Here is a 24429-nt window from a genome sequence, read left to right on the forward strand (position 1 = left end):
GGGGGGTCGGTAGGCAGTGTGTTGAGCGTTGAGAGCGGATATTTGGGGTCGGTACAAGTGTTGTAATCTCGAAGCGGACACTCGGGGAGATTCGGTAGGCAGTGTTGCGCATTGGAAGCGGACACTCGGGAGGGGTCGGCAAGTTGGATGGTGAGCCAGAAGCGGCTGCGGCAATGAGTCTGTCAATAAGGTGGGTCGACTTGTGTTATTTTGATTTTTTTTTGGCAATGGAGCAGTAATCCAAACTCCCTTCTACCCCCCTCCCCTCCCAGTTCCGTTTGGCTCCGATAATCCTGCAGCGCGGGTTATGTTGCGAGTTCGTGCGGCGCTTCGGCCTCTTTTCTGTTATTGGATTATCGGATTGGATCTTGCGGCTCAGACCGTGGGTCAACTAATGGCACTGATGGGGAGGTTTACTAGACAATAACAATTTGTCCTTTAGCGCCTTTAACTTCGTAAAAGCCGGGGAGTTCCCTCATCCAGTCATTGTTACACCGCTGTTTGTGGGATCTTACTGTGCGCAAATTGGCAGCTTTGTTTCTTGCACGGTGCCTACACATCAACGGTGATTTGAATTGCTATAGCGCCCTTAACATAATAAAATGCTCCAAGGTGCTTCAACTTGTCAGACACCATTTATTTATTAGTGTCTCAAGTAGGCTTACATTAATACTAATGAAATTATTGTGAAAATTCCCTAGTTGCCACACTCAGGTGCTTGTTTGGATACACTGAGGTGGGAATTTAGCATAGCCAGTGCACCTAACTGGCAGTCTTGGATTGGGAAGAAACTGGAGCACCCAGAAGAGACCCACACAGATACGGGGAGAATGTACTGACTCCACGCACAATGACCCAAGCCGGGAATCGGACCCAGGTCGCTGGAGCTCTGAGGCAGCAGTGCTAACCACTGCCACTTATTGAGCCGCATCAGGTGACAAGGGGGTCAGAAGTTTGCAAAGAGGGGAATTTCACAGTAATTTCATTGCAGTATTAATCTAAGCCTACTTATGACTAATAAATGGTGTCTTCAACTTTAGATAGCTAATTCTGGAGCTTGGCCACCAATGTTGGAGTGATGGGATTTCTCAGGAATCCAAAATTAGATGAGTGGATATCTTGGTGGGTGATGGGGTTAGAGGAGATTACAAAGAGGCAATTGGATGGAGGGGCTTGAAAACAAGGATGAAATTTTAAAAAATTTCATGTGTTGTTAAGCTGGGAGCCAATGAAATGAGTGATGGGTAAATGCTATTTGGTTTGTGCTTGGGATACAGGTAGCAGAGTTGTCAATGACTCCCAAGTTTATGCAGTCTGTTAATATGGAGACAGTGGAAGGGTTGTGAAGGCTGTGAGATAGTGCTGTGTGTCATTGGTATACATGAAATCTCATGTTATGTTTTTGGTTAATATCACTGGGAGGCAACACGTGAATGATAAGTAGGGGGTATTCAAGGATGTCACTTGTGGGGCACTAGAGGTAACTGGGAATAGGAAGACAATTCAAAGATGATTATTTCCTAGTGATCAGATAAGAATTGAATCAGATGGATGCAGTCCCACTCAGCAGTGCTGGAAAGGCTTTAGAGGTAGATGATGTGATCAACTGTTTCAAAGCTGCAGAGAAGTTAAGAGTTAGTTTGCCTTTGCCTCAATTGCATGGATATAATTTAAGACTTTGATAGCTGTTTTAGAATTGTGGCAAGGATGGAAACTTGCCTTTTGGAGAAATTAATAATGGAACTCTGGGAAAGATGGACATAAATTTGGGAGGTGACAGTATGCTCCAGGACTTTGGAAAGGGAGGTTGGATGTGTCGCAGTAGTTTGCAAGGATGAAAGGGTCAGTGGCTTTTAAGGAAAGGGATGATGTTTACAAATGGTCACACCGGGGCAACGGGAAGAAGGCAAGTGGGTAACGGTTAGGAAGGGGAAATCTCACGTGATGGAGAGCACGCCGGTGGATGTCCCCATTCAAAATAAGTACTCCTGTCTGAGTACTGCTGGGGGGGGGGGGGGATAGCTCACCTGGGGGTGGAAGCGGTGGCCAGGTCTCTGGAGCTGGGCCTGACCCAGTACTTCAAAAAAAGTAAGAAAAAGAGCAGCAAGGCAGTGTTAATAGGGGACTCCATAGTGAGGGGATCAGACAGGCGTTTTTGCGGACGCAGACGGGAGTTGCGGATGGTGGTTTGCCTCCATGGAGCTGGGATCCGGGATGCCTCTGGACGCGTCCCAGACATCCTGAAAGGAGGGTGAGGAGCTGGAGGTTGTGGTTCATATAGGTACCGCAGACATAGGCAGGAAGAGGGAAGGGGTCATGAAAAGGGATTATAGGGAATTAGGTAGACAGCTGAGAAAGAGGAACACAAAGGTAGTAATCTCAGGATTGCTGCCTGCGCCGTGGGAGAGTGAGAGCAGGAATGGAATGAGGTGGAGGGTGAATGTGTGGCTGAGGGACTGGAGCAGGGGGCAGGGATTCTGGTTCCTGGATCATTGGGCCCTCTTTAGGGGCAGGTGTGACCTGTTCAGTAAAGATGGGTGGCACTTGAATCCCAGGGGGACCAATATCTTGGCGGGAAGATTGGCTAGGGCTACGGCGGGGGGGGGGGGGGCTTTAAACTAGAAAAGTTGGGGGGAGGGAATAGAGATGAGGAGACTGAGAGTGAGGAGGTTAGCTCCCAGGTAGAGAAGGACTGTAGACAGTATGAGAGGGAGGTTAGATGGGTAATGGAGAAGGGAAGTGCCCAGACTGAGGGTCTGAGGTGTGTCTATTTTAATGCCAGGAGTGTAGTGAACAAAGTAGATGAGCTTAGGGCGTGGATTGCTGCTTGGGAATGTGATGTGGTGGCCATTAGAGACTTGGATGTCTCAGGGACAGGACTGGGTACTTCAGATGCTGGGATTCAGATGCTCCAGGAAGGACAGGGAGGGGGGGCAAAAGAGGTGGCGGAGTGGCACTGTTGATCAGGGACAGTGTCATGGCTACAGAGAAGGTGGATGCCGTGGAGGGACTGTCTACGGAGTCTCTGGGTGGAAGTTAGGAACAGCAAAAGGCCGATAACTTCCCTGTCACTTTTGGGCGGCCTATAGAAAACACCCAGCAAAGTTGAGGTGCAGATAGGGAAATAGATCCTAGAGAAATATAGTAATAACAGAGTTGTCGTGATGGGAGACTTTAATTTCTCAAACATCGACTGGAATATCCCAAGGGTAAGGGGTTTGGATGGGGAGGAGTTTGTTAGGTGTGTTCAGGAGGGTTTCCTGACACAGCACGTGGATAAGCCTATGAGAGGAGAGGCTGTACTTGACCTGGTGCTGGCTAATGAACCAGGACAGGTGACGGATCTCTCGGTGGGAGAGCATCTCGGGGATGGAGATCATAATTCTATCTCCTTCACGATAGCATTGGAAAGAGATAGGATCAGGCTGGCTAGGAAGGTGTTTGTCTGGAGTAAGGGGAAATATGATGACATCAGGCAGACAGTTGGATGAGTAAACTGGAAGGAGGTGTTCTTGGGGAAAAGTACTGAAGGAAGGTGGCGGATTTTCAAGGAATGTTTGACTGGAGCTCTGCATGACAATGTTCCGATGAGACAAGGAGGTTTTGATAGATCGCGGGAGCTGTGGTGCACCAAGGTTGTGGTGAACCTGGTCAGGAAGAAAAGAAACGCGTATAAAAGGTTCAGAGAGCTAAGAAATGTTAAGGATCTAGAGGAGTATAAGGCTTGTAGAAAGGAGCTTATAAAGGAAATTAGGAGAGCCAGAAGGGGACATGAGAAGGCCTTGGGTAAAATTAAGGAGAATCCCAAGGCGTTCTACAAATATGTGAAGAGTGAAAGGATGAGAAAAGAAGGGATAGGACTTATAAAAGGTGAAGGGGGAAAAGTCTGTGTGGAACCGGAAGAAATGGCAGAGGTGCTTAATGAGTACTTTGCCTCGGTGGAGAGAGTCTTCCCGCTCAGAAAGGATAGTAGGACTAGGGGGCACAGCCTCAAGATAAAGAGGGGACGGTTTAGAACGGAGTTGAGGAGGAACTTCTTCACTCAAAGGTGGTGAATCTCTGGAATTCTCTGCCCGTTGAAGTGGTGGAGGCTGCCTCGCTAAATATTTTTAAGACGCGGGTTGATGGGTTTTTGATAAGCGAGGGGATTAAGGGTTATGGGGAGAGGGTGGGAATGTGGAACTGAGCCACGACAGATCAGCCATGATGTTATTGAATGGCGGGGCAGGCTCGAAGGGCTAGATGGCCTACTCCTGCTCCTATTTCTTATGTTCTTATGTATTCACAGTGGAAAGTGATCTGGGAGGTTGTACTACAGGTTTGTGGCAGACTGAAGAGATTGAGTATGTGGATATTGAGAAAGAGGATGTGTTGGAACTTTTAAATTCTATCAAGATAGATAAGTCGCCGGGACCGGATGGGATGTACCCCAGGTTACTGTGGGAGGTGAGGGAAGTGATTGCAGAGCCCCTGGTGGTGATCTTTGCATCGTCGAAGGAGATGGGAGAGGTTCTGGAAGATTGCTGATGTGGTTCCTATTCTCAAGAAAGGGAACAGGGATAGCCCGGGAAATTACCGACTGGTGAGTCTGACCTCAGTGGTTGGTAAGTTGATGGAGAGGATTCTGAGGGACAAGATTTATGAGCATTTAGAGAAGTTTAGAATGATCAGGAATAGTCAGCACGGCTTTGTCAAGGGCAGGTCATGCCTTATGAGCCTATTTGAGTTCTTTGAAAATGTGACAATATATTGACGAAGGAAGAGCGGTAGACGTGGTTTACATGGACTTCAGCAAGGTGTTTGATAAGGTCCCTCATGCAAGACTTTTTGAGAAGGTGAGAGGGCATGGGACCCAAGGGGCTTTGGCCTTGCGGATCCAGAACTGGCTTGCCTGCAGACGGCAGAGAGTGATTGTGGCTGCGTCTTTTTCTGCATGGAGGTCGGTCGCCAGTGGAGTGCCCCAGGGATCTGTTCTAGAACCCTTGCTGTTTGTCATTTTCATAAATGACCTGGATGAGGAAGTGGAGGGATGGGTTAGTAAGTTCGCCGACGATACGAAGGTTGGTGGTGTTGTGGATAGTCTGGAGGGATGTCAGAAGTTGCAGCGTGACGTAGATAGGATGCAAGACTGGGCAGAGAAGTGGCAGATGGACTTCAACGCGGATAAATGTGTAGTGGTCCACTTTGGCAGGACCAATGGGATGCAGGAGTACAATATCAAGGGGAGGAGTCTTAGCTGTGTTGAAGAGCAGAAGGATCTTGGGGTCCGGGCCCATAGGACTCTTAAATTGGCCTCGCAGGTAGAGGATGTGGTCAAGAAGGCGTATAGCGTACTGGCCTTCATTAATCGGGGGATTGAGATTAGGAGTCAGGAGGTAATGCTGCAACTTTATAGGACCCTTGCCAGCCCCCACTTGGAGTACTGTGCGCAGTTCTGGTGGCCTCACTGCAGGAAGGATGTGGAAGCTATTGAGAGGGTGTGGAGGAGATTTACAAGGATGTTGCCTGGATTGGGAGGCATGCCTTATGAAGATAGGTTGAGGGAGCTAGGTCTCTTCTCCCTGGAGAGATAAAGGTTGAGAGGCGACCTGATAGAGGTTCATAAAATGTTGAGAGGGATAGATAGGGTGGATTCTCAGAGGCGATTTCTCAGGGCTGAAATGGTCGCCACGAGAGACACAGGTTTAAGGTGCTGGGAAGCAAATACAGAGGAGATGTTAGGAGAAAGTTTTTCACAGGGTGGTGAGTGAATGGAATCGGCTGCTGTCGGTGGTGGTAGAGGCGAACTCGCTGAGGTCTTTTAAAAGACTTCTGGATGAGTTATATGGGATCTAATGGCATTGGAAGTTACAGATAGTTCAATGGCTTGGTAGGCATAGATGTGATCGGTGCAACTTGTGGGCCGAAGGGCCTGTTTGTGCTGTAGTGTTCTATGTTTAAGTTTGTTGAAGTTTGTTTACTAGTGTCACAAGTGGGCTGACACTAACACTGCAACAAAGCTGCTGTGAAAATCCTCTAGTTGGCACATTCCAGCGCCTGTTCGGATGCACTGAGGGAGAATTTAGCATGATCAGTGCACCTAAACAGCACGTCTTTCCATCTGTGGGAGGAAACCGGAGCACCCAGAGGAAACCCATACAGACGTGTGACGAGCATGAAGACTGTGCAAAAACAGTGACCCAAGCCGAGAATCGAACTAGCGTTACTGGTGCTGAGGGGCAGCAGTGCTAACCACCTGCTGCCCATGGTAAATTTTGAAGGGGAGAGGGAGAGAACCTGACTATAAAGAAAATGACACTTTGGGGATCCAAGAACAGAAACTGAGTAGCCAGCAGTTAGTGGGAATAGAGTTGAAAAAGCAGGAGGTTGGCCGCAAGAGCAAGTGGACAAGATGAACAGTAGAAGTGATACCAGGGAGTCTTAGAAGGTTAACCTAAAGAGCTAGAGGTGGGGAGGGAAGTTACAGCCGGATCGTCGGAATCCAGGAGCTGCTTGCATTTGTTATTGGAGTCGAGGATGGAGAGGGCTTGCGGTAATGAAAGCAACCAGCAGTTACCTTCATTGCAGGATAATACTGGAAAATGAGTAGTTTTTGCAGTTACAAGCGAGGTGTGATTCAGTTAGATCTGGCAGTGAATGGCTAAATCAGTTGTCTGCTATATATGTTCAAGCCTGCATCCCTTGGACTTAAGGAGTAGAGATGAATGCCATCTCCGTGGGAATGGCCAAGGTCTGAGAGAGAATAATGGGAACTAGAGTTTCTAGGGTTGAGGTGAGTGTGGTTGAGCCAATCGTGGCTGCAGAAGTGTTTGTTAAATGAAGGGCCAAAGAGTTCTTGAAGAACAAGTGCATGAGATCACCACACCTCCAAGTTAGATCCTAAGTCAAACAGCACTCTTCTTTGCTGGGTCAAAATCCTGGAACTCACTATCTAATAGTACCGTGAGTGTACGTCCACTCAATAAACCGCAGCATTTCTTAAAAGGAGGTTTACCATCACCTCGCAGACAATAACTGCTGGCCTTGAAATTTGTGTCCATATCTCAAATGAATTTAACAAAACAGTAGCTTAGTGAATAGTTTGAAAAGACAGAATCTAAAAAATGAAAAAGGTGGTCAATGCATTCACTAACTTTATATGGTCACTGGTAATGATCCTCTAGTAATAGCCATATTAAGTTGACAAAATGAATTTGTAGATGCTTGAACTTTCAAGGAATATAATTCTCATTATATATTGCTATTAATAGTCTGAAGTCTGCTGAAGAGCTGCAAAATAATTACCACTTTATAGTCTTCTATGCACCATATGATTGCATTTTGCATCTCAGCCACTAATTATCCAATTTGATGAATGAAGTTGGTGCTCCTTGCTCTTTCATTATGTCAGCAGCTTACCGAGCAAGCGGCAAAATCCTTAGCACACTTTTATCAGTGTTTCACGATTGATTTAGGGTGGTGAAGATGAAAGACATGGACGTTGATGTTGAATATTATCTCAGTTTTTTTTAAAAAAGATGAACAGATTAAATATTCCACATAGGGTTTAAAGATGAATGACATTTGCCACGACCTAGAGTAGTGTTTAGCTGTCTGGGAGGGTCAGCGATTGAATCATCATGTCAATGTATGTAATGCAAACATACTGTAGAAAGAAGTAGCTTCTATTCTAGTGCTATTTTCAATTCCATTTAGGAAAAGTAATGCCATGGTAGAAGTGGATGAACAAGGCCCAAAAGTTTTGGAAACTGACCTATTTGTTTGCCTTTTGAGTTGTGTGATGGTGTGGATTGTGTTTTTGAAGTATAGGGTTGGGGATTAATAACCTACTGTTCTTTTACTGTTAGCCCAGTTAAACAACAACAGGCCTGCTATTTGTAATTGTTATTAAGCTCTAAGAATATTCCAACGGAATGGGGTCTGTCTAATTAAACCTATTTCCCATTATGCCGAGATACCTGTGTTTTAGTATGTCTAAGTGTTAGACTGCATACAATTCCAAGCATGTGTCAAAGTTTATTATTTTTCTTGGATGAGAGACTGGGAGGACAGTGGCAATGCAGTACAGCATTGCCAATCTGAATTGCCCAAGGGTTTTTGGATTCAACCGGAGTGTTTGGCACTGCATGTACATCATTTGTGGACAAACTCCAGGAATGCATGGTTGTGTATTGGAAATGGTGCTGCACAAGCAACCAAGAGGTGGAATATTCTATCATGATAAGTTGTAAAATTGAATTCAGTAAATCTGCAAACTGCATGATGAAATGACTCATGAAAGCAGTCAGATTTTCACGTCATGTTTGGGTGTGGATGATTTTGGCAAAATTGCCATTTATTGCTCACCCGCAGTTGCACCTTCTGAAGGTGCAGGTTGGTGTGTTTGAACAGCTGTAGATTATTTAGTGAATGCGCTCCGACAGTGCAGTGTAGACACTGAAGGAAGGACAAAACATTGTCTCACGGGAGGTGATGGTGTTTCTTGCGCCTTGATGTTCTGGAAATCTATGACCAATATTTTGAAGTCTTAATTATTTAATTAATATCATTGTTAGGGTTTGACAGATTTGTTAGTTGTGAAGATGACTCAACAATCACGCACTGTGACTTGAGGTGGCTGCTTGCGTTGTTACAGCATGTGAACCATATAGATTGAAGACAATTACGTAGTCCAAGCTGTAGTAATTTTTTTCCCACTAATTCATTGCATTATTTGGTCTTGAATGTTGCATGTATCTGGGGAGTTTGTAATAATGAATTAGTAAAAATTATGGACTGCAGCAGTTCAAGGAGGTGACTCAATTGGGGAAAACAATAAATGCTATCCTAATTAGTAACATCCACATCCCACAAATGATTTTTTTTTGATTTTATTGTCGCATGGGTGGCATGTGGCATAGTGGTTAGCACTGCTGCCACATAGCACCAGGGACTCGGATTCAATTCCTGGCTTGGGTCACTGTCTGTGTGGAATTTGCATGTTCTCCCCTTGTCTGTGTGGTTTCCTCCCACAGTCCAAAGATGTATGGGATTGGCCATGCTAAATTGCTCCTTTAATGTCAGAGGGACTAGCTAGGGTAAATGCATGGGGGCCTGGGTGGGATTACGATCAGTGCAGACTTGGGCTGAATGGCTGCCTCCTGCACTATAGGATTTTGATTCTGTTCTGCATCTATTGGTATTGTGTGAAAAGTATTTCTTGTGCACTATAGGGACAAAGCATACTATTCATAGAGTACACAGGGGAGAGGGTGCAGAATATAGTGTTCCAGTCATAGCTAGGGTGTAGAGAAAAATCAACTTAATATATGGTAGGTCCATGACACCCTTGAAGAATCTGTTTTTGAGTTGGTTGGTATGTGACTTCAGACTTTAGAATCATTTTCCCAATAGAAGAAGGTGGAAGAGAGTATGTCTTTGTGTGTGCTTTTCTAAGGCATCAGGAAGTGTAGACGGAGTCAGTGGGTGGAAGGCTGGTTTGCTTGATGAACTGGGCTATGTTCACAGCCCTTTATAGCGCCTTGCAGTCTTGGTTAGAGCAAGAGCCATACCAAGGTGTGATACATCTGGAAAGGATGCATTCTATGGTGCATCTGTAAAAAAAAAAAGAATTTATGAGATTCGAAGTGGACATGCCAAATTTCCTTGGCCTCCTGAGAAAGTAGAAGTGTTGGTGGGTTTTCTTAACTATAGCGTTGGTGTGGAGGGTCCAAGACAGGTTGTTGGTGATCTGGATGCTGAGAAACTTCACCCCTGTTGATGTAGACAGGGGAATTGTCTTCCACTACGCTTCCTGAAGTTGATAACTATCTCCTAAGTTTTACTGACGTTGAGAGAGATTATTGTTATCCTACCATTTCATCAGAATTAAGGGATTGTTGACACCAACCTATTTGAAACCCAAATTTAAGAACATAAGAAATTATGTTTAATAATTAAATATTTAATAATTATATATTTAATATATTTAATAATTAAATTATATTGCGTTTACTGTTTATTGAGTTTACTGTCGCCTCTTGTCAGCATTATCCAAACTGACTCTGAAAGTTAAAGCTATCATCTATCAGAAATCCCCAGTAACAAAATAAATTGGTACAAAGAAAATTACTGCATAGGAACCGGGCTTTCGGCTCTCTAAGCCTACTCCGACAATGTTGCCCGACTTAACTAAAACCCCTTACCCTTCCGGGGGGCCATACCCCTTTGTATACAGATGTCTTTGTATCTTCCAATCAATATCTTTCATTCTTGAGCCAGGCAGAACCATAATAGTGCATTGACTAAATCATCACTACATCCTGAAGCCTAATCTATTGCTCATGGTAGGTAGTACAATCTTGCTAGGCTCGACAAAACTTTGTACGAATCTTCATGTATTTATGAAAAACACTTGCTGTTGCCAGTTATTGTTTAGAAAACAGAAGTTCTGGGTCCTCAGAACATTCTCTAGTTTCTAGTTAATAGTCTAGTGATAATACCACTACACCATCACCTCTTTACGGGAGTATAAGTGAAAGTTACTCAGAGGCTTGAGGCTGAAATTACCTGTAGGTTTGAGCTGTCAGTAGTTTACCAATCACTTTGCTAAATTAAAACCCTGATAGTGTGGACTTTTCTTTGTGAACCTTATGAATGTAATAAATGTTGTGGCATATAACTGCATTAATATAACACATTGTATTATTTAACTAACTTTTTTGCATATGAGTTTGTCATAACTGTAGACTACCCTGAGGTTGTTCCAGTCCTTGAATTTCTGCATTAGAAATAATGGGAAATGGAGGCCTGTATTAGATAATATGGTAGAGTGATTTATTCGAGATGTCAAAACCACAAGCTCTGCCCCTATGGTTTATGATCATGTTCCTCAAACATTGAAACAGGAGATACAGAAATCCCTGCTTTCTGATACTATTAAAGCAAAGTAGATTAGTTCAAAATAGGGACCACAATGTGCCTTATAAAAGTATCACAATGTACCTCACTTATATGCTATAGGAGGTATAGTCTGTTTAAGCATGTATATAATCATTTTTGAACAAGTATTATAGATTTAAGTTTTATTTTTGTATTTTCTTATGAACAAGCAGTTTGCCCCTTGGCATAATGAGAAATAGGTTTAATTAGACTGCATTCTGTTGGAACAAAATAGTATAGAGCAGATATCCTATTACCAGGGGCAGGCCAGGCAGCTACAAGCTAGCAAGGTTTTTGAAAAGGATAGATGGATTCAGCTTCTAGTTATAATGAATAGCTGCAATACAGCCTCCACTGAAAAGGAGACAGAAAAAAGTCAGGGAAGATGACTCCCTTCTCACTCCCAGGACTGCAAGTGTTAGAAGCAATCCTTGAACCTACTGGATTTGCATAGTTGAGGTTACTAGGCAACAGGGGATGAATCTATAGCTTGGCTGAATAATTAATTCCTAATTTTGCTAGAAGGTAGAATGCTACTGGACGAAGTAAAAGTGTATTAATGTAAATGGACCGTCCAGTAAAGTACATAGTTAACAGTACTTTAAAACAGTTTGAAATGATACTGACTTAAACTCAGAGCTAACCTTTCCTTTTCTGCTTGGCAACAATCCTTATAGAAGTTTAAATCTATAGAATTTTTGAAATTCAACAGTGCTTTTTTGTTTTTGAGGCTGAGAGCACCTGACTCTCCTGGTCTGGCCTGGTTCATGATATCTTCTGGGAGACTTGACAAGCTAGTATGCTGCCTTCTGGGAAATCTAAGCAGCAACCTTTCACATGTGCTTCAGCGTTTTGTTAAACGTGTTCTTTCCCTTTGATTTCTCTCTCTTATTTCACCCTGTTTCAGAAGTGCTCATTACCTAGACCTGATCCAATTTGTTTGTTTACTTTAGCTTTTGTGTTTTGAAAACAAAATTTACCCTATCTTTGTGTCACTTGAAATTTTTATTTACATATATAGCCCCCTTTGAGTTAAACAACTACTTCAAAACTATTTCTTGCCTTCTGTAAATTCCTATTGACTTTTCTTTTGGTTCATAAACATATTAAAACCACTTCTTGCTGCTGTTTTAGACCCTTGCAATCACTCCAGAGTTAACTTGGGAGATTCGTGGTCAAGTATGCAGACTAATAGGAAAACAGGTGTGTTATCTAAGGAACTTGGCTTTGTTTGCCTTGCCTTTCTCCTTGGGGAAAGGAGCCTAATTGTACTTGAACTGATGGTCCATTCAATTGCAGTTCCTTTTTAAAATTTATGTATTTTTTCACATGGTGCAATTGCCTAGACCAGCATTTGTTGTCCATCCTTAATTGCCCATGAGAAAGTGGTGTTGAATTGCCTGCTTGGACCACTGCTGTCCACTGGTTGCTGTGGTGTAGGTACACTGGGGTACTATTAGCAAGGGAGTTCCAGAACCTTGACCCAACAACCATGAAGGAAAAGCATGCAGTATGTAGTTCCAAGTGTGGGTGGTGTTCCCATGTATCTGCTGCCCTTGTCCTTCTAGGCAATAGAGGTTGTTGGTTTGAAAGGCGCTGTTGAAGCCATTTTAGTGAGTTGCTGCAGTACATCATGTGTATGATGATGTACTTTTCTTTTACAGATGCTGAAGTGCTGAATGTGTTCAGCATTTTCTATTTTTTTTGAACTTCCAGCATTTGCAAATTTAAAATGTTTATTTTAGTTAGATTTTTATTGTCTTGGCAATATTCTTGTTGACCACTAATTCCTTCACTCGAGTTCATTGTCCAGACATTCTGTAGGAAGCTGACAAAGTAACAACTGAAACATTTTCATTCTTTAAAAACAAATATTTCTGATCATTCATTGAGTACTTATGCATGCCAAAATATGAACTGTATTGACTATGGGGTTGACTGATTATTGACTGAGCCAAATTCTATACAAATATTGCAGAGTGGATGGGCAATAGTTATTTCTTTAGAAATTGGGTAGCTACAAAGTTTCAAAAATATTTTAATGCTTTTGTGGAAAAACAGTACATCCAAAAGTTGTTTGATATGGCTGAAGCTTTGGTTTTGACCGGCCATGTTTAAATACAAAAGACATGAATTAATTTTATTTTCCCCCGTCTTTCAGAAACGAACTTGCCATAGACAAACCAAAAAAGAAAAAGCGCCGAGAATTGACAGAAGAACAGAAACAGGAGATTAAGGAAGCTTTTGATTTATTTGATACCGATAAAGATAAAGCAATAGATTATCATGAACTAAAGGTACATTTTGGTTTGAACCTACTTTGATAGCTGAGCAGTGTGCATTTAGTATAACTGTTATTACTTGAGCTATTTGACTTGTAGACTGATTTATTGCATTCTTCAGATGATTGATAAATACATAGTCTACTGTGGAAAGTGCATGTTCTGGAGGTGAGCTGGCTGATAAGTGTTCCTTTCTACTAATTCTTGCAGTAATACCAGGAAATATATCACATCGCAAAACAGCTGGATCTCTTGCTATGCCATCAGCCCCCATGTGGTCTGGAATGTCATGAACATCTTTTTAAAATAAATGAGAAACTGCGCATCCACTGTAGTTTTGCTTAAGAGCCCAAGGTGTTAATTTGTCAATTCATAATTTTCTCTGTCACCATGGGGAAATATCCATTTAAATTAAACATGGGAATTATCAAATTTATATATTTGCATACAGGAATGCAAAAATGGTTGCCTGATAAATTTAAAAAATTGCTGCAAGCCTTAACTCCTTTGGAGTTTTATAAGAAGGTGAATAAAATATCATTAGGTGTGTGAATTTCTCACTTCACCACCTAGGTATGTTTTTTAACTTTCTTAATCGAAAGAGCCAAATGCTGTCTTACCTCCCTCTCTCAATCTTTGTATCTTTTAAAATGCACAAAATTTAGAAATGTATTCAATTGTCTTGTGAGGGTGACTAGAATTTCACTGTAGTCTTGATGAAAGTTGGGCTTTCACCATTTGAAAGGTTAGTTAAATCTCAGTAGTTCCAATTTTTAACTCTGACTCCAATTTTAATTTTTAACTCAAAAAAGAATATGTTTATAAAAAAAATTATATCATCTCCCCTTTTTTTTCAGTAGTTGTTCCAAATGATTAAAAGCATTGAATGTAATGAAACAATTTTTACTTGGTGACAAGAACTTTAATGCTCCTCTGCAGAGGGTGGACCTTTCCATAGCTTGTGGGCTTAAACACTTACACAATAATGCTTCCTAGTAGAAAAAATAATCTTTTCCTTTTCTTGTTCTTTATTCCATCATGTATTCATTTTCATGCCCTCTCTTTCAATCCAATTTACAATTTCAGATTACTACTTACTTTTCAAAATAAGGATGAGTATCCTTCACACTTTCTGCTTTGTTCCTCACTGAAACAGTGTCCTGTTCATTATTGGAATTCCTGTTTCTCTGTGGGCTTACAAAACTTGCCACACACAGATCAACCCTGGCTCAGTGAAGAATGCACAAGTCAACCTGGTGAAGCGACAGCACAGAATTATTTGCATGTCAAACAGCATGCAACAGACAACGGTGAAATGATCCCACGACCAACGAATCAGATCAAAGATCTGCAGTCCTGCTACATCCAGCAGTGAACGGTTGTATAGAATTAGAATACTCACTGAAGGAGGAGACTCCACTAATATCCCCAAGCTCCAATAATGGGAGAGTCCACTGCATCTGTGCTAAAGACAAGGTTGAAGCATTTGTGACAACCTTCAGCTGAAGTGTTGAAGGGAATGATCTGTCTTTGGCGGGGATGGGTGGAGCTTTCGGCCTTCAGCTGCTTCATTAATGATCTCCCTCCATCATAAGGTCAGAAATGAGGATGCTTGCTCAATGTTTGGCACCATTCGTGAGTCTTCTGATACTGAAGCAGTCCACGTCCAAATGCAGCAGGACCTGGACAATATGCAGGCTCGGTAACATTCATACCAAGCAATAACCATCTCCAATGAGAGAATCCAACCACCTCCCCTTGACATCGTGGCAAGAGGTTAGCACTGCTGTCTCAGTGCCAGGGGTCTGTGTTTGATTCCTGGCTTGAGTCACAGTGATGCAGAGTCTGCACGCTCTCCCCGTGTCTGCATGTGTTTCTTCTCTCAGTCGGGAGACTTTCACAGAATCTTAATTACAGTGCTAATGTAACACCACTTGTGACTCTACAGATAAAATTTAACAAGTTAAAAACAAACTGATCAATGGAATTTCCGTCACTGCCCCACTATCAACATTTGGGAGGTTCCCATTGACCAGAAACTAAATTGGACAAGCTATATAAATACTGTGACTACAAAGCATGTCAGAGACTAGGAATCTTGAAGTGAGCAACTAATTTCCTGACTCCCCAATGCCTGCATTGACTCAGTGGTAGTAGTGTGTACCATCTACAAGATGCACTGTAAGAACTTGCCAAAGATCTGCAGGCAGCACCTTCCAAACCCACAACTCCTCTCAGCTAAAAGGACAAGGGCAGCGCAGGCACACGTACCAGCACTGGAAGTCCCCCTTCAAGCCACTTGGCATCCTGATGTGGAAATCTATCACTGTTCTTCCTCTCTACCTCAAAATCCTAAAATTCCCTCTCCCATAGCACTGTGGCTATACCTATACCACATTGACTGACTGCAGTAGTTCACCATCTTCTTGATAACAATTAGGGATGAACAATAAATGCTGACCTAGCCAACAATGCCCACATCCCATGAACAAATTATAAGAATGCATGAAGGAATAACTTCTCGACTAATATGTCATCACCTAGACCATCACTGCCTCCAAATGTGACCTTTTTACCTTGATTAAACCTAGGTAGCACAACTTATTCAGTGGGCATTTCGCACTTTGCGCTGCCAGGGGTTGTGACGAGATACCCTACCTGACATGATAGCAAGGCATTAATAGTTAACAAAAATACATAATTAATATTTCAAATCCAGTTTAAGCTTCCGTTTTTGATTTCTTAAGTTAAAGAAAAAACCAGCTATCAAAATGGTGTGTTCATAATTTAATGCAGAAAAAAAACTAGTGCTGAGTTTTAACTGTGTGATGATACCACGCCTTTAAGAAATGCATTTTTTTGGTGTAGGCTTTGCTTTAACAACCTGTTCTAACTGGTGCTGCTGGGTCTGTATCTGGGCTATATTGTTACTGCAACTGCATAATTGCGAGAATGTTGGCTTTAATCTGAACTAATTCTATTCTATTATTTTACTGTTCCCTGCGGTGTTTCTTGATTAGGTTCATTGAAAGAAAATCACGTGTCTAGATAGAGCTAGGCTTACACAGAGGAATTAAACTTAGATGCTGTTTGCAGTTGTCAGAGAGCTGTTCCTCTCTTTTCCCCTCCTACATGTTGAGACTGGAACATGCCAGGAAATGAATCTTTCTCTGCAATTCTACTGTTTGGGACTGGATCTCTGGAGATGTTGTATGAGAGTCAAAAGGCAGATGTTTGTCTGGTTCTCTACCCAGAGATATTAAGACTGGTAATCTAGCATCCATGTGAGCATATCTGTTTTTGGTGCTAACTGGTTTTGAATAAGGGATTTACGCCTATGTGGAGCAGCTTATATTTGAAGCTATAGAGATGACTAACTGTTAGGAATTCAGACTTGTTAAGAACTTTTTTGTTATATCCTAACCTTAATCTTAAATTTTTTTTGATTAAAAATCTTCCTAGTAGGTCAGTTGAATCATAACTGGAGCAGAATACCTTATGCTGACCCTAATGCCCAAATAATTAAAAAGTTAGGGTTTTAATACAACTTTTGAAATTTTTGATCTGGTCCCTAAGAATAAGAGCATGATGAAGCTTGCTTCTCTGATATTAATATAGTATGACGGACAAATAACTTACAGTATGTTGATAGAATGTAGGTTGATCAAAGTTCATTGACAAAACTTTTATTTATATTGTGGAGAATGCAGTTATTTTATCACGTTGAACAAAATCTCCAATCTTTGGGTGGAGGTGTAATGCAGAATATGTGCCACATTTCAAATTGAATATATATTTTTTTAAATACTGCAAAGTTTATATGGTTCTTCATTTTGGATTGGGAGTAGCATTATCTGGAATCATTCTTTTGCTTTACTCATAGGGTGATGGGTACACCATGTAGGGAATTGTGCATTGTTGTATGTTTTATAAACTTTTCAGTTATGTACTCAGCTGGAATAATAACCAAGATAACCAAAATCAATGAGAACTCTTCAATTTTGACACACACTGCTGCTAATTTAGAATCATCTTCTTTAATCTTTTTTTTAAACTGGCCTGTTAGGTTGCAATGAGAGCACTGGGATTTGATGTGAAGAAGGTTGACGTGTTGAAGATACTGAGAGATTATGATCGGAACGGCACAGGCAAAATTTCGTTTGAGGATTTCAATGAAGTTGGTAATTACATTCACAAGTATTAGTATTTTCCTTTTGCTTAAGTTTTGTTTTATATACATGTATGTTTTAAATCATGATCTGGCAAGTTCAGATTTAAACCCTAGGAAGATGTGATAACAGAATTTTTACACTTTTGTTTTCTTCATGCTTGGGGGATGCACTACTCCAATCTGGTATGGGAGGGGCTAGGAAGAATGAATATTTGGCATGTGGAAAAGCACATTAGTTGTCATTTGAGCAAAATCTGTCACCTTAACAGTACCATAGAGTGATTGCATGTGAATTCTACTTTCATATTCTTGATATGGAATCATGTTTTCCATTGCTAATGTGATAATATGGAACATTTACAAGACAGAAACAAGCTATGTGGATCAACTGATGCTTGCCAGTGTTCCTGCTGCGCATGAACTCAGTAAGGATAGGCAACAACACAACACCGGTGCCCCTCTAGGTAGTGTCCTCAGCCCCTTACTCATTTATGTTTGGCCAAGTTCCCTCCAATTTGATTTTTAAGTTTGCTGATGACACAATCGTAGTGGGTCGGATCTCAAACAATGATGAAATGGAGCACAAGGAAGAGATAGAGAATCTGGTGTACTGGTGTGACGACAATGATTTCTTTCCCCCAGTGTCAACAAAACAAAGGTCATCAACTTCAGGAAGCAAAGTGGAGGAAATGCCTTTTTTTTTACATCAATGGGGCTGAAGTAGAGCTTCAAGTTTCTAAGCGTCCGGATCACCAAACTGTCCTGGCTCCTCCTTGCTGATGCTATAGTTAAGAAAGCCCACTACCGCTTCTACTTTCTCAGGAAACTAAGGAAATTCGGCATATCCGCTATGACACACTCTCCAACTTTTATAGATGCATTCTTTCTGGTTGCATGACAGCTTGGTATGGCTCCTGCTCTGTCCAAAACTGCAATAAACTACAAAGGATTGTGAATGAAGTCCAGTCCATCACTCAAACCAGCCTCCCATCCATTAACACTATCTACACTTCCCACTACCTCAGAAAAACAGCCAGCATTATCAAGGACTCCACGCACCTTGGACATACTCTCTTCCACCTTCTTCCATTGGGAAAGAGACAAAAAAGTCAGAGGACATGTACCAACCGACTCAAGCACAGCTTCTTTCCTGCTGCCATTTGACTGTTGAATGGACCTACCTCACATTAGTTGATCTTTTAGTGCACCCCAACTATGACTGTAACACTATATTCTGCACTCTCTCTCCTTTTTCTTCCCTATATATGGTATGTTTTGTCTGTTTAGTGTGCAAGTAACAATACTTTTCACTGTATACCAATGCATGTGACAGTATATTAAGCCAATCAAACTTCCTTTCACTACATTCCAGCACACATCAATACAGCATTGTCTGTAGGAATTATTGCAAAAACTTACCACCGAAGGGCAACTCCAGTTGGCCGTGTATTGTAAAAGGTTTAGCTTTCTTTCATTATGATGTAGTATTGTTTATTAGCCAAGGCACAAAACATAAGAGCAGCAAGGTTATGCTGGAGCTACATAAATGCAGACTAGGTCATAGCCGAGGTTCTGGCCGCTACATTATAGGAAAGATGTGATCACGCCAGTGTGTGTTTAGAGAAGACTTATGTTGCCTGGATTGCAGAGTTTTAGTTATGAGGACTGACTGGATAGGCTAGGGTTTTTCCCTTTGGAATAGGGGATACTGAGGTTGACACAGTTGAACTGTAGAGGTCCAGATGGGGTGGATAAGAAAGTCCTGTTTTCCTTCATTGAGGGGAACGTAACTAGGAAACATAGATTTAAAGTTGTAAATTTAGAGGAAGTTCTTGGAAGTTTTTCTTTTGACTTGTCGGATGATGGGACAAGGAACTCTCTGCCTGAAGGTCCGATAAAGGCAGAAATCTTCCTAATGTGATACTTGGGTATGCACTTGAAGTGTTGTAAGCCATGAGGCTATGGATCAAGAGATGAAACATGAGATTAGACTTGGTTAGCTCTTTGTCAACTAGCGCAGACAGATAAAGAAAATTACAGCACAAGAACAGGCCCTTCAGCCCTCCAATCCTGCACCAACCTTGCTGCCTGTCTTAACTAAAACCCCCTATGCTTCTGGGGTTCATATCCCTCTATTTCCATCTCACTCATGTACTTGTCAAGATGCTCCTTAGAAGTCAGTACCATATCCGCTTCCATTACCTCCCCTCGCAATGAATTCTAGGCACCACTCTCTGTATATAAAAAAAAAAATCTGTCTTGTATATCTCTTCTAAAACTTGTCCCTTGCACCTTAAACCTATGTCTCCTAGTAATTGATTCTGCCACACTGGGGGGAAAAAACTTCTGACTAACCAATCTGTCCACGCCTCTCAATCTTGTAGACTTCTATCAAGTCTCCCCTCAACCTCTGTCGCTCCAGTGAGAACAAACCAAGTTTCTCCAACCTCTCCTTATAGCTAATGCCCTCCATACCAGGCAACATCCTGGTAAATCTTTTCTGTACCCTCTCCAAAGCCTCCATCCTTTTGGTAGTGTGGCGACCAGAATTGGACACTATATTCCAAGTGCGGCCTAATTAAGGTTCTATAAAGCTGCAACCTGACTTGCCAATTTTTAAACTCAGTACCCCGGCCAATGAAGGCAAGCATGCCGTATGCCTTCTCGACTACCTTCTCCATCTGCATTGCCACTTTCATTGACTTGTGTACCTGTATACCCGGATCCCTTTGCCGATCAATGCTCCTAAGTGTTCTGCCATTTACTGTATATTTCCTATTTGTATTAGACCTTCCAAAAATGCATTACCTCACATTTGTCCGGATTAAACTCCATCTGCCATCTCTCTACCCAAATGTCCAACTGACCTATATCCTGCTGTATCCTCTGGTTCTCATCGCTATCTGCAAATCCACCAACCTTTGTGTCATCCACAAATTTACTAATCAGTTCAGTTACATTTTTCTCCAAATCATTTGTATCTATTACAAATAACAAAGTTCTGAGGAACACCACTTGTCACACCCCTCCATTCAGAAACGCACCCTTTCACTGCTACCCTCTGTCTTTGACTGAGCCAGTTTTGTATCCACCTTGCCAGCTCACCTCTGATCCCATGCGACTTCACCTTCTGCACCTGTCTGCCATGAGGGACCTTGTCAAAGGCCTTACTAAAGTCCTTGTAGACAACATTCACTGCCCTACCCTCATCAATCATCAAGGTAGGCCAAATAGCTTCCTTGTGTGCTGGACATATCTGCTCTAAGTACCTTAAAGTAGAATAATTAGACATTAAATAATGGGTTTGTACCTTTTTAAGGTGATATTTTCTTTGAGTCGATCATAGGTTTAATTGAAATAACCAATAAACCTTCAAAAGCCCAAATCTAAAAGTGTCAAATGTTCAAAATCCTTTTTTAATAACTCATTATTGGTGGTTCTTGATTAAATTCTGTACAAAGTATGCCATTTTCTGTTTTGTTTTAACATATTAGTGACCGATTGGATTTTGGACAGAGACCCACAGGAAGAGATGCTAAAAGCATTCAAACTGTTTGATGATGATGACTCTGGTAAAATCAATCTTCGAAATTTACGCCGTGTTGCACGAGAGCTTGGTGAAAACATGACTGATGAAGAGCTACGTGCAATGATTGATGAATTTGATAAGGATGGAGATGGTGAAAGTAAGTGAATTTTTTAAGTCTCTTTATAGCAATGTGGTAAATATTTTCTTTATAACCTAAGACTGGGGCAGGAGTAATTAATCTGGACCTTTGAACCTACTCTTGCATAACTGACCTACCCCAAATCGACTTTTTCTCTTAATATTCCATCAGTATCCAAAAATGTATCCTTTTCATCACCTTGAATGTATTCATAATACAGTAAGCCCTCACTTTTAAGTCTCCTGACTTAACATTGTTTCATTTTTAACATTTATTCTTTTCTTAAATTTGTGTTGCCTTTTTTGTTTTTACATCATCTGCACTCTGGGGCAGCAGTTGCCATAACCAGAGGCTGCGTTAGCAGGAAGAGAGTAAAAGAGCATGCTGCAGTAGAGAATTTCAATGATTCTCAACCACTTGAGAGTTATTACAGCACAGAAGGCTATTTGGCCCATCAAGTATGTGTTAGTTTTCAATGGAGTAATTCAGTTACATGCATTTCCTGGCCAGCACCAATCCAATTATTGGAAATCATCGATCATCTCATCTCTGCTTCTACTACCCTCCTAGGAATTCTAGCACATGCTGTGCCTTATTTAAAAAAAACAAATCCCCTCTACAATTTGCCAGAACCTTTAAATCTTGGTTTCCTGTGTGAATGAACAAATTTCTCAAGTGCATGACCCCTTATAGAATCATAGAATCCTACAGTGCAGAAGGAGCCCATTGGCCTATTGAATCTGCACCAACCACAATCCCACCCAGGCTCCATCTGCACAACCCTATGCATTTACCCTAGCTAGTCCCCTGATACTAAGGGGCAATTTAACATGGCCAATCCATCTAACCTGCACATCTTTGGACTGTGGGAGGAAACTGGAGCACCCGGAAGAAACCCATGCGGACACAAAGAGAATGTGCAAACTCTACACACTAGCTGGCAATCGAACCCGGGTCCCTGGTCTGTGAGGCAGTACAGCTAACCACCTTGCTGCCCCAAAATATGAAAATATGACCCCAATTTCTGGAGTCCTCAGTTGGGTGAAACATCTACACAATCAAGCCCCCTTCAGAACTTTGTCCATTCAAGTCATCCCTTGTTCTTCTAAATTTCAGGGAATATAGACCTAGTATGCACAATTCCTTCAATCATTGGCTTTATAATGGGATCATATGCTGCAGAAGACATCTTGGAATTTGGTTTAATATCAGTTTTGCTGGGAGGAGCACTGCTGCATGCGTCCACCAGCTGTACTTGCATCCCTCATATTTTCCTTCTGGAAGCAGCCCAATTAGATTTCTGTCAGCTGGTAAATTGCCTCTGGAGGCACAACAGGTGCCAGCAGTCTTTCTCTAACATGAGACCCAAGACATTTGTTTTTTTTGAATAACCATCTTCTGTCCTATATCTGCAGTGTTATCTATTTTGAGTTAAACTGGAACAATTTGGAGGCAACCCTATTGACTGTAAAATAAAAACTTGACATTGTACTGTTGAAGGTACCAAAAGCCAATTAGGGATGCAACTTTACTGGAGGTCTGTAACTGCAACTTATTAGAAACCAATATAAGTTCAGGAGCTCAAAAGTATGTGAAGAGCCCACATTCTGTCTCTGCTACAAGGTGTAGTTTCAATATCCTATACCAGAGCCATCACTTTTTTTGACAGCTCAAAACTGAAATAAAATGAGATTAGTATCCCCCTGAGTGACGTGATAGAAGACTGTCTCGATGTTGTTACAGTTCACGTTTTTAAGCTTGATGACACATGACAAACATCAAGAAAAGGCAAAATATCACTAGTAACCATGCATGCAGATATGGTGTGTTCAACAGCTAGGTTAATGTGCTTAAATTATTCCTGCCATCTCATTAACCCAGATGATGACGATACCATGAATTTTCAATTTTTTTTTGTTAAAGAGTAGTAATTATAAAATGTATTTTATTTTTCTTAGTTAACCAGGAAGAATTCATTGCTATCATGACTGGAGACATCTAACCTTAAAAAAAACTGAAGAAGTATTGAACAATTTCTTGAGGGCATTTTAGTTATCCTTGCCCAAGCACTGCATAGGAGGAAAAAGAAGCACAGAACACAGGATTTTCACTCTATCTTCCTCAAAACCAATCAAATGTATTCTGAAAGAATTTTTAATGAAATTTTGTCATTATTCTCAGAATTCTTTGTATGTTTGTTAGCAGTTTGTTTTATTTAGAAACCTTAAGTGTTAAATATCATAACTTTATTTTTGTCACTTACTAATAGAACAGTTTTTACACAATCCATTCCTTTTGATACCTTTCAATATGATTGTATTAATACATGTAGAGTATTGCAGGTAGTCTAAAAATATTTGTAACATTATTACCAAAGTTTGTCATTTTTGTGCTATTCTTTAAAATAAAATGAAGCATTTTCACTTGGATACTAAATGCCATTGTTGTTACGCATTTCAATTGAATACAGTGCAGAGTTTATTCTTAGTCTAGTTCAATGTTGTGCTTCAATCCCAAGCTCAAAATGCATTATTGATATTTCTTTTCCCCCAAAATAAAGTCACCAAAGCTGAGAGCTGAATTAAGATTACTTCAGCTCATTTCACACATTCTTCTTCCCTCCTTTCAAAAGAACTTCAACCATTTTCCCCTGCATCTAACAGTTTCTTAAATGATTTTAGGGTTTTAATGTTAGCATTTATTGCAAAAGGACTGAAGTATTAAAGAGAAGTGTTGTTGCAATTGTATTAGGTGTTGGTGAAACCGATCTGGAGTATTGTGCCCAGTTTTGAGGAAGGGTATGCTGCATTGGAGGCAGTTCAGAGAAGGTGCATTAGATTGATTCTGGGAATGAAAGGATTGACGTATCAGGAGGGATTAAACAATTTGGGCTTATGCTCACTGGAGTTTAAAAAGGTGAGAGGGGATCTGATTGATCTATATAAAAATACTCAAAAGTGATTGATAAAGTAAACAGAGATCAGATGTTTCCTCTTGTGAGGAATCTAGAACAAGAGGTCACAAGTATAAGTTTAGAACATAAGAACATAAGAAATAGGAGCAGGAGTAGGCCATCTAGCCCTTCGAGCCTGCCCCGCCATTCAATAAGATCATGGCTGATCTGTCGTGGCTCAGTTCCACTTTCCCGCCCTCTCCCCATAACCCTTAATCCCCTCTCTTATCAAGAACCCATCAACCCGCTTCTTAAAAACATTTAGCGAGGCAGCCTCCACCACTTCAACGGGCAGAGAATTCCAGAGATTCACCACCCTTTGAGTGAAGAAGTTCCTCCTCAACTCCGTTCTAAACCGCCTCCCCTTTATCTTGAGGCTGTGCCCCCTAGTCCTACTGTCTTTTTTGAGCGGGAAGAGTCTCTCCACCTCTATCC

The 24429-nt window shown here is 41.4% G+C and overlaps 1 protein-coding gene across 1 annotated transcript; it reads left to right on the forward strand.

The window, feature by feature from the left end:
* On the forward strand, positions 1-23480 carry cetn3 (centrin 3). Its single transcript, XM_080189146.1, has 5 exons — positions 1-190; positions 13082-13217; positions 17269-17383; positions 20868-21059; positions 23000-23480. Exons 1-5 carry the CDS (start codon positions 174-176, stop codon positions 23041-23043), a joined length of 504 nt encoding a protein of 167 aa, XP_080045272.1. The 5' UTR covers positions 1-173; the 3' UTR covers positions 23044-23480.
* Positions 23481-24429: the final 949 nt, after the last annotated feature.

The sequence above is a fragment of the Carcharhinus amblyrhynchos genome, chromosome 5, assembly GCF_965287045.1.
Source record: "Carcharhinus amblyrhynchos chromosome 5, sCarAmb.v2.hapA, whole genome shotgun sequence".
NCBI classification, from domain to species: Eukaryota; Metazoa; Chordata; class Chondrichthyes; order Carcharhiniformes; family Carcharhinidae; genus Carcharhinus; species Carcharhinus amblyrhynchos.

Bases quoted from the DNA above. Each gene is read 5' to 3' on its own strand.
- cetn3 (XM_080189146.1), top strand. The intron at 13,218-17,268 runs GTACATTTTGGT...CTGGCCTGTTAG, and splicing joins TAGATTATCATGAACTAAAG to GTTGCAATGAGAGCACTGGG. The intron at 21,060-22,999 runs GTAAGTGAATTT...TATTTTTCTTAG, and splicing joins TAAGGATGGAGATGGTGAAA to TTAACCAGGAAGAATTCATT.